Source organism: Chionomys nivalis, chromosome 19 (genome assembly GCF_950005125.1).
Source record: "Chionomys nivalis chromosome 19, mChiNiv1.1, whole genome shotgun sequence".
In the NCBI taxonomy this organism is placed as follows: Eukaryota; Metazoa; Chordata; class Mammalia; order Rodentia; family Cricetidae; genus Chionomys; species Chionomys nivalis.
Genome location: NC_080104.1, coordinates 43,515,951 through 43,528,374, shown reverse-complemented (window position 1 = coordinate 43,528,374; position 12,424 = coordinate 43,515,951). Strand labels below are relative to the sequence as shown.

The 12,424-nt window shown below is 48.0% G+C and overlaps 1 protein-coding gene across 1 annotated transcript in view; it reads right to left on the bottom strand.

Moving 5' to 3' along the window:
• The window catches only part of Rufy2 (RUN and FYVE domain containing 2), a 38,749-nt gene extending 26,325 nt beyond the window's left edge, over positions 1 to 12,424 (bottom strand). The window contains 4 exon segments of the mRNA XM_057794675.1: positions 1,454 to 1,555; positions 4,124 to 4,241; positions 9,075 to 9,248; positions 12,327 to 12,424. Of these exon segments, the coding sequence (XP_057650658.1) occupies positions 1,454 to 1,555; positions 4,124 to 4,241; positions 9,075 to 9,248; positions 12,327 to 12,330 (398 nt within the window). The 5' untranslated portion in view covers positions 12,331 to 12,424.

Sequence of the window (12,424 nt, the reverse complement as noted above, 5' to 3'; positions counted from 1 at the left end):
CAGAGGCTATAAGATGGCATCCGAGCCCCTGGAACTGGAATCAGAGTCAGTGTGAGCTGCCATTTGACTGATACTGGGACCTGAACCCAGGTTTTCCTAGAAGAGCAGCCAGTGCTCTTAACAGCTGAGCCATCTCTCCTGCTTGTGGACCTTTGTCTCAGAGTCGGGAGAGAATGGGACAACCCTGAGCCCTGGAATACTGTTTCTCAGGACTCAGTAACTGCTGCTAACCTGATGACGACACTTACAACCAGAGCTGAAATTTCAGCTCCCAAATTCATTAAGACCTTTGGAGCAGCTGGCTGTGGCAGCTCACGCCTTTAATCCCAGCACCTGGTCAGCAGAGGCTGGCGAGTCTCCATGAGTTAAAGGACAGCCCCTAGCCAGCCAGGGCTACATAGTGATAACCTGTCACAAACAGATTTATTTTACGTGTTTGAGTATTTTGCTTGCGTGTAAGTATGTGTATGCCTAGTGCCTTCGAAGGCCAGAAGAAAGCACAGCATCCCCCAGAATTAGATGGCTGTGAGCCGCTGTGTGTGTCCTGGAAACAGAACCCTGGTTCTCTGCAAGAGCAACAATTGCTCTTAGCCATTTATCTAGTCCTCTAAGTATTCTTAGCGGGTAGATGATTATCCACTAAGGACGCATGGATAGCTACAGTCTACGAAGTGTCCACGCCAGACCTGGCCCCAGGCATGGTGGTCACCTGTATCCTAGCACGAGGAAGATGGAGGCAGGAGGATCAAGAACTCAGGGTCATCCTTGGATATACAGCAAGTTCAAGATCAGTCTGTGCTGTCTGAGACCCTGCTGAGAGAGGAGAGAGAGAGAGAGAGAGAGAGAGAGAGAGAGAGAGAGAGAGAGAGAGAGAGAGAGAGAGAGAATATACTGCTGAGAAACCCCAGAGCTACAACTATGGCCACTGTCATTTAACAAATAGAAAACCTGAGACATGAAACCAGAGTCACAGGAAAACTAACACAGGATGGTTTTCCCAAAATACCAGAGAGGCAGGCTGCGGGAACCAGGATAAGGGTCGCCCTGGGCCCACTCTTGAAGGCCAATTGCCTTGCTCTGAAAGCTGTCTTCAATATGTGATCTTCAATTAAATCCTGCCCAGGAGATAGCTGAAGCATTCGTTTGGACATTGAAGATCTTAAGAACAAATGTGCAATTAAACCCCCAAATCCCAATGCAAATTTATATCCAGAAAATTACAATTCAGAGGAAGGGAATCAACTTGGAAACATGCCTAGGTTAGCCCATGTTGGGGGATAAAAAGCAAGTGGTATCTGTTTTAGGCTAGCTCCTCACTAGTGCTAATCGCTGCGGAGTCCTCTGCTTTCTCATGCTGCTCTTATTTTATGGTATTTCATAGCCCTTTCTTCACCTCTTTTTGGATGACAAGCTATAAATGAAATAAAAACAAACATGGCGTAATGACACTGACCTCAGCAGCTCCCGCTGGATAATCAAGCAACGCAGGTAATCGGCCATTTTCTTTTGCATGAGGGCTAATCGGAGCCACGCCCTAGCTCGACCCAGGGGGGTCCTGGAAAGAAGAACCGACCAGTTAGAAAACAGTCTTAGGGCTAAAATCACGGCCACCTGCTCCTTATCTGCGGAAGTATACATGACAAAGAAAAAAGCATTTTGCTGGGCGGTGGGGGCGCACGCCTTTAATCCCAGCACTCGGGAGGCAGAGGCAGGCAAATCTCTGTGAGTTCGAGACCAGCCTGGTCTACAAGCTAGTTCCAGGACAGGCTCCAAAACCAAAGAGAAACCCTGTCTCGAAAAAAAAAACAAAAAAAAGAAAAAGGCATTTTATCACGGGTTTTTTTTTTTTGATCTTTAGAATTTGTGTGTGTGTGTGTGTGTGTGTGTGTGTGTGTGCAAGGCAGACCCACGCTCTTTTGACCAAGAGGGCACCTGTGGGAAGCAAAGACTGGCCTTGGGATGACTTTCCTCTATTGCTTCTCCACTCTATTCTATTTCTAGACGTGGTTTCTCATGGAACCTGAATTGTGCTGCCCAGTGGGGGCTTCTGGGCTTTGCTTGTCTGCCTCCTTGCGCAGCAGCACCTAGGTTTTGTTGTTGTTGTTGTTGTTGTTGTTTGTTTGAAGATTTATTTATTATGTATACAACATTCTGCCTCCATGTATACTCACATGCCAGAAGAGGGTGTCAGATCTCATTACAGATGGTTGTGAGCCACTATGTGGTTGCTGGGAATTGAACTCAGGACTTCTGGAAGAGCAGCCAGTGCTCTTAATCTCTGAGTTCTATCTCCAGCCTCAGCACCTAGTTTTTACATGGGTTCTGAAGATATAAACTCAGGTGTTCATGCCCGTGTAGCTCAGCATTTTACCGACCGAGTGTCTCCTTGGTCCTTATGCTACTTTTTAATCCTATTTACGTGTATGGGTGTTTTGTACACATTTATAATGTATACAGTGCCTAGAGAGGCAAGAAGGCAGCACTGGATCCCCTGGAACCTGGTGGCGATATAAACAGTTGTGAGCCACCATGTGGGTGCTGAGAAATCAAACCCACGTCCTCTCAAAGAGCCGAGCCCTCTCTCTAGCCCCATATGCTAGCTTTTTTGAGCAAGCAATTCTACCTTTAAGAGGTCAGCAAAACCTGCTCTGGTAAGGTGGGGTTTTTTTTTTGAGATTTTATTTTTATTTATGTATGTAAGTGTTTGCCTGAATGTATACTTGTGTACCATGTGGGTGCAGAACCTGCCCGCAGAGGCCAGAGTGGGTGTAAGAACCCCAAGACTAGAAATACAGATGGTTGTGAGCCACCACGTGGGTGCTAGGGTCGAACACAGTTCCTTGGAAGAGTAGCTGCTGCTCTTAGCCATTGAGCAACCTCTCCAACCTCAAGGTATTAAGTACCACTGTATGCTTTGAAGAAAGAACCCTCTAGAACATTACCTCTATAGGAGGTATTATGAAGGCCCATCTCACTGCGATATATCTACAATATAACACCATGGCACATGTGCCTTTGTGTGTCCATGCGCACACACGCACAGGCACATACAGACATAAATGTGTGTGGGGGGGGAGAAATGACTAAGTCATCTTATTCGTAAGGATTAAGGGCGGTGAGAGGGCTCAGTGGGTAAAGGGTGCTTGCCAAACAATCCTGATGGCCTGAGGTGCAGCCTCAGATCCCACAGTGCCAGGAGAAGCCTAACCCTGAAAGTTGTCCTCTGACCACCTGGCACCCACATATACACATCACACATATGTACTCATGTGTGAGCACACACACACGGACACAAATAACAACATTTAACAGTTAAAAGAATGGCGGAGCCAGACATGGTGGCTCATGCTTTAATCCCAGCACTCTGGAGGTACAGGCAGGCAGAACTCTGAGTTCGAGGCCAGCCTGGGCTACATCGCGAGTCCCAAGACAGCCAGAGCTACTACATAACGAAACCCCAGCTCAGGAAAACAACAAGCTCACGGCAGCGGCACACAGGTAGGTGGTGCATGAGGCCAGCCTGGTCTACAGAGTGGGCTCCAGGACAGTCAGGGCTGCACAGAAAAACCGTCTCAAAAAAAAAAAAAAAGTTCTTACCCGAAAAAAGTTTTCAACATTTATGATTTTTGAGCCAGAATGTACCAGCTCTCTCTAGCCTTTTTTTTTTGTTTTTGTTTTTTTTTCCTTTGACAGGAACTCTACTTTGTGGCCCCTGAACACACAGAGATCTACCTAGCTTGGCCTCCCCACTGGTGTCTCAGTGGCCAATTCTTTTTTTTTTTTTTTTAATATTTATTTATTATACAATATTCTGTCTGTGTGTATGCCTGCAGGCCAGAAGAGGGCACCAGACCCCATTACAGATGGTTGTGAGCCACCATGTGGTTGCTGGGAATTGAACTCAGGACCTTTGGAAAAGCAGGCAATGCTCTTAACCTCTGAGCCATCTCTCCAGCCCCCTCAGTGGCTAATTCTTAATCCTTGAGGAAGGGACTTAGGGAAACAGTACCTGCTGAGTTACAGACTGGGCGGGGCTTTGGGGGAAGAAAAGGAAATGGTGCTTGAACTGAGGAGCAAGAGGCTGACACATGAACTTCTCGGGATGAGCAACCATAATACTTACTTAAGGCCAGGCAAATCCCGGACACTCGCTCCGATTTCCTCTGCTTCTGGATACAGCTTCTCCACCAGTTCCAGAGGGCCCCAAATAGTTTTATTATAACTCAAAAATGATTTTCTCACTGGAAAAAAATATAAAGTACAATTTCAACTCGTGAAATAGGATAACATTATCTTACGTATTTAGCTAGAGATCTGGAGAAATGGTTCCGTGACTAACAGTGCCTGTTCTTCAGGCATGAGGAGGACTGAGCAATCCCAGCACCCTCGTGACGAGCTGGGTATGGCTGTGTGTGTGCCTGTAACCCCAGCGTTGGAGGGTGGAGATGGCAGTCCTAAGGGTTTGCTGGCTAACCTGCCCAAGTGAATCTATGAGCTTCCAGTTCAGTGAGAGAGCCTGTTTCAAGACAGAAAGACACTGTCCTTCTCTGGCATGCATACACACACATCTATAAGCTCTATAAGAGGCTGAGACATGGAGGTCAGAAGTTGACATCCTGTCTCAATATAAAGGAAAGAAGTCTTGAGACATACCTCAGCGGTAGGGCATTTGCTCAGTACGCACAAGGTCGGAGGTTAACACCTAGCACTGTCAGAAGTTAATGCATACACACATATGCACATACACATATACATCGTGGCTGTTCTTCCATATCAGGAACATCCAACTAAATAACGGCCTGAGCCTTTCTTTACCAAAATAAAAAGATCGACGGCCTAAGCAGGACGACCTCCATAAGTCTATTAAGTGAATCAAGCACAAGCCAGGTATGGGGCACACACCTGGAATCCTAGCACTTGGGAGATCGCGGCACAAGAGTCAAGTTTAAGCCATGGACTACAGAGAAAGTTCAAGATCAGTTGGGAAACTCTGCAGTACCTTGTCTCAAAATTTATGAGAAACGTTCAGAGTTCTAAAGGCACAGGAGATGAGTTCAGTGGCAGAGGCCAGCCTAGAATGCACGAGGCCCTGGGTTGGGTCTCCAGCACTGAAAGCAAAGGAGAGTGCCTTCCTTCTAAGTATCTGCAGCTGCAGCTTCTAGTCTGACGTCAGGTGGCATAAAAACATTTGGGCTGGGGATACAATTCAGCTGGTAGACTGCTTGCCCACCATGCAGGAAGCCTTGGGTTTGAGCTTACATGAAAACCTTGTTGCCACAGCCTAAGCCCATAATCAGGGAGGTGGGAAATGCTTGCAGCAGGATCAAGAGTTCAAGGCCAGCCTGGTCTACAAAGCAAGTTCTGTCTCTGTGTTTAGGACAGTCAAAGTCACTTACAAAGACTCAGCCTGCCGGGCGGTGGTGGCGCACGCCTTTAATCCCAGCACTCGGGAGGCAGAGGCAGGCGGATCTCTGTGAGTTCGAGACCAGCCTGGTCTACAGAGCTAGTTCCAGGACAGGAACCAAAGCCACAGAGAAACCCTGTCTCGAAAAACCAAAAAAAAAAAAAAAAAGACTCAGCCTCCGGGCACCAAAGCTACAGAGAAACCCTGTCTCGAAAAACAAAACAAAAAGACTCAGCCTCAAAAAACCAAAACAAGCAAACAAAAATAGTTCAAGGTCACCAGATGTCTTTAATCCCAGCACTCAGGAGGCAGAGACAGGGGGATTTCTGTGAGTTTGAGGCCAACCTGGTCTACAAAGTGACTTCAAGGACAGCCAGGGATACATAGAGACCCTGTCTCAACCCACCACCCCACAAAAGTTCAAGGTCACCCTCAGTTACACAGCAAATATGCTACAAGAGAGACTGAGTTCTCAACCATTTTATCAGGTGATTCCAGGGGATCTGATGCCCTCTTCTGGTGTCTTTGAGCACTGCATGCAGGCAGTGCACAGGCAAATGTAATCATTAAAATAAAACAACCAGACTTTCTGGAGATACAGTGTGGTTATCATCCGCATCCCCTAAGCAAGGACGGTCACCAAGAGCAACTTTACTGTGGGGAGAAAAATCCCAAGGCTAAAATGGCTTTGCAATGATACATAAGGATAAACCTGTGACCACAGCGATGTATAACTATTCACTGAGGTTATAAAATAAAGGATAACACTTCCTGAAAATAATTTAAAATTCAGCTATTTTGGCCATGATTATTAAATTCCAATTCAGCAATTTAGGGGAGAAGAAAGAATTTTTATCACTGCCATAAAAAACAAAAACTAAGCCAAAACATAAGGAGAGGCAGGCTGGAGAGATGGCTCCTAGGTAAAGCACACCTGTGAGCTTGACCCTGACTTCAATACCCAAGTCACCAGTGGGAGGAAGAACTGAACTGGTTCCTGCAAGTTGTCCTCTGACCCCCAATCACACCCTGGAACGTAACTGATGCCTCCCTGATGCAATCACAGCACCTGGGAGATGGACTGAGAAGACGGTCCAGGGTAAGAGAATGAACTGCTCTTTCAGAGGACCTGAGTGGGCTCCCACCACCACCTGCAACTCCAGCTACACGGGATCTAACGCCTTAGGCCTCCGGCGTCCACATTCATGAATACACATCCCTCCACCCCCACCCCGCACAGACACACATAATTTTAAAAAGTTTAAAAATTCTTTTTAGGGGGCTGGAGAGATGGCTCAGAGGTTAAGAGCATTGCCTGTTCTTCCAAAGGTCCTGAGTTCAATTCCCAGCAACCACATGGTGGCTCACAACCATCTGTAATGGGGTCTGGTGCCCTCTTCTGGCCTGCAGGCATACACACAGACAGAATATTGTATACATAATAAATAAATATTTAAAAAAAAATTCTTTTTAAAACTATCTGTGGGCTGGGCAGTTAAGAGCCCTCGCTGCTCCTCCAGAGGTATAGAATTAGGTTCCCAGCGTTGAGGTGAGAAGGCCCCAACCTTTTCTAACCCTCTTCTGGCATCCTTGGGTAACCTCACACACACGGCATACAGACATACACATCAGGCTCTGCTGCCACGAACACCCCAGCCAACACAGGCGGCCTCCAACTTCCGCTGTAGCTCAAGATGGTCTTTTTTTTTTTTTTTTTTGGTTTTTCGAGACAGGGTTTCTCTGTGGTTTTGGAGCCTGTCCTGGAACTCACTCTGTAGACCAGGCTGGTCTCGAACTCACAGAGATCCGTCTGCCTCTGCCTCCCGAGTGCTGGGATTAAAGGCGTGCGCCACCACCGCCCGGCGCTCAAGATGGTCTTAACTACCTGATCTTCCTGCCTCCACCCTCCACGTGCTGGGATTACAGGTAGGCACTCCTAAGCCTGGCTTAATTGTTACTTTAAGTCAAAGGATCATTATTACCCAGTATATATTAAAAGCGGATTATTAAACAGCAGGTCTGTCAGCTTATTTTGTGTCTGCACAGATGCATGTGGAGGCCAGAGGTTAACCTAGGCTGGCATCCTCAAGAGCCATCCACCTTGGGCTTTAAGAAAGTCTCCCCTGCTGGGACCATCCCCCACTAAGTTAGCTGAGCTCCAGGGATCTTCCTGCCTCTGCCTCCTCAGTTCAGGGATTACAAGCGTGCTACCACGTCTAGCTTGCTATGTGGTTACTAGGAATCAAACTGAGTCCTCAAACTTAACTGACTGAGCTGCTTCCCTAGCCCGCTATCCTGTTTCATCCCACATGGAGTTGTGAGTTGCCCTTGTTTAAGCTCTCTGTCCTCTGCTCAGAGAAGGCTCCTGTTGGGGACCAGCCTCAATAAAAATACCACTGTTTCAGCCCCTGGGAAGCTTGGGGTACACGCCAAGGACCAGGACAGTCTGGGCTATTTGCCATGTCCTTGTCTCAAAACAAAACTACCATCCCAGCATGGTGGAGCACATCTTTAACCCCAGCCCTGGGAAGCAGAGGTATGTGGACTTCTGGGAGTTGAAAGCCAGCTTGGTCTATATAGTGAATTCCAGGCTAGCCAAGGCTACGTACACAGAGACCCTTAAAGCCAGCTTGGTCTATATAGTGAGTTCCAGGCCAGCCAAGGCTACGCACACAGAGACCCTTAAAGCCAGCTTGGTCTATATAGTGAGTTCCAGGCCAGCCAAGGCTACGTACACAGAGACCCTTAACGCCCACACATTTCCCATGTAACGACCTTCCTTCCATATGAGCTGCGTAGCAGAGGGTCATCCTTTTGGAGGTCATTGTTTCTATGGCAACCTGGTTCGGAGGACACTTTTCCACACGTCCCCATGCACTGAAGACCTATCTAGCTCAACAATCTACTTTGGCTGATTTCTTCAACAGGGTTCAGACTACTAATGAGTTCATGCCAGCACCACCACTCAGTCTCTGTTCCAAAAGAAATCTAAGGCTGATGAGATGGCTTGGCGGGTAGAGGCACCTGCCTGCCCTTTGACCTTTATGTTCGTGTGCACGTGCACATGTGTGTGTATGTGTGAGTGTGCATGTGCCTGTGTGTGTGTAAATAAATGTAATCATTATTTAAATATTACCCAAGAAAATAAAAACTAGTTCAAGTGTGAACATTTAAAAAACATGTCATCAGGCCAAGCATGGTGGCACACACCTTTAATCCTAGAGCTTGGGAGACAGAGGCAGACAGATCTTTGTTGAGTTCAAGACCAGCCTGGTGTATACAGTGAGTTCCAGGCCAGCCAGGGTTATACAGGAATCTAGCATGTTTTTCACCAATTATTTTAAAAACATTTTCTTTCTGAAGATCATCTACTAGGAAATCAACACATTCAATTTTTTTTTAATTATTATTATTGTGGGTATGGGTGTGTCATGGCCACAAGAACTTCACAGGGTTCTTTATCTCTCTTTCATCCTAACCTGGGCTCCAAAGAGCAAACTCAGGCCTTCTGGCTCACGTGGCAAGGCCTTTACTCACAATGCTATCCCACTAGCCCAGCAGTTTCTTAAAATGCAAAACAACAGTAGCTACAGCCTCAAAGCCATGTCTAAGGATATTTAGGGCGCAGAGAGAGTGGCTGTAAGAACTGATTTTTGAAGTCCCGGGATACCTTTAAGGCCGTGTTTCAGGCAGTGCTCCATAACCACGAAGAACTGCTGCAGAGGCGGGTAGTCCGAGTCCAGAGTGCGGCCAAAGCTCAGGGCAGACTCAATGAGTCCTTTGATGCTCAACTTAGCCATGTTTAACAAGTTGGCTCTCTCCACAGCTGTGGGGTCTTTTGTAGCTGAAAAGCACAAGGAAAGTCCAACGTCATTCCCAGGACAGGACAATGACAAGCACACAAATCTGTCCTGGCCCATGGAAACCAACACTGTTTGCTTTCCTGTGGTTGCCAATCGGATATCTCCTCAGACCAAGGTGCCATGACGTGACCTCCTTATTTCTCTCACATAAGCCTCAGCAAAATGCCATGTCTGCTGCGGCCAATGCTTGGGATTTATCCCCAAGGCTCCACACAGGAAATGAGCTTTCTTTTCTGGCTGGGAAGATGGCTCAGAGGGAGAGGTACTTGTGTGCGGGCCTGACCACCTGAGCTCCATCCAGAGCCCTCAAGGTGGAAGGGAAGGATACCTCTGGGGAGTTGTCCTCTGACCACACTTATAGACTCACACACGCAAGCATGTGTACACACACGCACACACACACACGCACATAGACCATCACCAACCAGCCCTGGCATAGCTGTGTCTTACACATATGCTTAAAATTTTTTGTTTGTTTGTTTGTTTTTTGAGACAGGGTTTCTCTATGTAGACCAGGCTAGCCTGGAACTCATAGATTCGCCTGCCTCTGCCTTCTGAGTGCTGGGATTGATTAAAGGCATGCGCCACCACCACCTGGCTTTAAAAATGGCTTTATAAGCCGGGCGGTGGTGGCGCACGCCTTTAATCCCAGCACTCGGGAGGCAGAGACAGGCGGATCTCTGTGAGTTCGAGACCAGCCTGGTCTACAAGAGCTAGTTCCAGAACAGGCTCCAAAACCACAGAGAAACCCTGTCTCGAAAAACCAAAAAAAAAAAAAAAAAAAAAAAAAAAAAAAAAAAAATGGCTTTATAAATGGTGGAGAGTGGATATGGTCTAATGATTTCCAAGAATAAGAGGCTGAAGGGAAGGGCTATTAAGAGCATTGGCTATTCTTCCAAAGGACCAAAATTTGGCTCCCAGCATCCATTGGGATGGTTTAACTATAGCTCCAGCACTAAGAGGCCCTACAGCCTATTCTGGTCGGACATGTATGTGTGTGCGCGCGCGCACGAGCACACACACACACACATCTTTATTTCAAAAAGTTCAAAATACACTAGTAACAAAATAAAAGGTAAAGTTATCAGATTCCAGAATCTCCCAAAACACACATCACGGGGGAAACAAAACAAAAAAAAAACCTCTGACAAATACAAGGTTAAAGAAGAAACAGCTCAATCCCAAGTGGAAGGCTGTGCCTTTAACCTTAGCAACCGGGAGGTTAAGTTCCAGATCAGGCAGGGTTCGTTAGTGTCTCAAAAGACAAATTGGGCAGTGGTGGCGCACGCCTTTAATTCCAGCACTTGGGAGGCAGAGGCAGGTGAATCTCTGTGAGTTCGAGGCCAGCCTGGTCTACAAGAACTAGTTCCAGGCCAGGCGGTGGTGGCGCACGCCTTTAATCCCAGCACTTGGGAGGCAGAGGCAGGTGAATCTCTGTGAGTTCGAGACCAGCCTGGTCTACAAGAGCTAGTTCCAGGACAGGCTCCAAAGCCACAGAGAAACCCTGTCTAGAAAAACCAAAATAAATAAATACATACATACATACATACATACATACTAGTTCCAGGACAGGCTCCAAAGCTACAGAGAAACCCTGTCTCGAAAAAAAAAAAAAAAAAAAAAAAAAAAAAGACACAACTTCCAAAAAGAAAAGAAATAAAAGAAAATTTCTAGTACCGGCTGGAAAGAGGGCTCAGGTGTTTTAAGATGGTTTTACATCTCCTGCTCTTCCGGAGGAGCCAGGAATCCCAGCACCTATGCCAACTGCTTAACAGTTCCCAGGGGATTGAACACCTGGAGGCCCCTACACTCAGGTACGCACCATTAAAAGTGCTTTTAAAAATCAGCTGTTTACCCAACACTTCAAACACTGCCAAGTGGCAGAAATATTTTCTGCAAAGATGATGAAACTGAGATGTGGAAAAACAAAGCGCTTAGCTAACATTTTATGATCTCCACATAGCTCTGGGCGCAGTGGTGTGCCTTTAATCCCGACATTTGTGAGGCAGAGACCGGGGTGTGTGTGTGTGTGTGTGTGTGTGTGAGAGAGAGAGAGAGAGAGAGAGAGAGAGAGAGAGAGAGAGAGAGAGAGAGAGAGAGAGATCTGAGTTTGAGGCCAGCCTATGCTGTATAGTGAGACATGTTTAAAAACAAACACCTTCAAATAAATAACAAATCAGGTGGTTACGGAGTTCATTAGATCGGTTTGCGCTATTTAGTGGCGCAGTGTCTTAAAACTAAACAGCTGGGCGGGAGGCTCATTCCAGAACTAGGGAGCCAGAGACAGGAGGATCTCTGTTCTTCCTGCTCTGCATAGCGAGCTCCTGGACATTCAGGATTATAGTCATAGGGAGAACCTGTCTCAAAACAAAACAAAAGTCCATTTTTCTGGTACTGGGGTAAAAAACAAACCAACCAAAAAAGCAGAGTCCCCCGTGCTCAGGTGCTCTATTATGATTTGGATTTCAGCTCCCTAGGCTGAATCCTGACTCCGAATCCTCCGCAATCTAAAACTGGCAGGCTGGATAGTGAAGGATGTTCACGCACCATCTCCTCCACTCGGCGGTGGTGTGATTCCCTCTCCCCACTCCCACCCTCGCGGTGAAACCACCTGACGTTTCATAATCGGCAGCAATCTCTTTTTAGAGTGTTCATCACAACCTGTAACCTGCAGCGGACGAGCCTAGGAGGGCGGCTGTGCAGCAGAGGCCGCAGGTGGAGCCGACAGCCGCGCTCCCCGACAGTCCCTAGAACCGACCCGGCTCCCTCGGCGTCCCCAGCCTGCACCGGAGGCCCCGCGGGGCGCGCTTCCGGGGCTTGGCACGGCACCGATCCCCTCCCCAGCCCTCCGTCCACCACCCGCGAGACTGGGAAGCCATCTCTGTCCCCGGACGCCGCCGTCCCCGCCCGTCCATTGGCCCCAGCAGCCAGGCCCCAGAGCGGGCGGGGCGCAGGGATGCGGGCGGGCGCGCGTTGCCATGGCGACCCCGGGAGCTCCCTTACCCCCCGATGTTTGCGCGGCCCCGGCGGTGGATGGTGACCCCGGGTGCTGCCCTTACCCATGGCGACGGTGCGTATCGGACACGGGCTCTCCGGGCGGGTCAGCAGCTCCCCGCAGGCGCGCCGCGGCCACAGCGTCTGACTCGGCTCCGTGCGG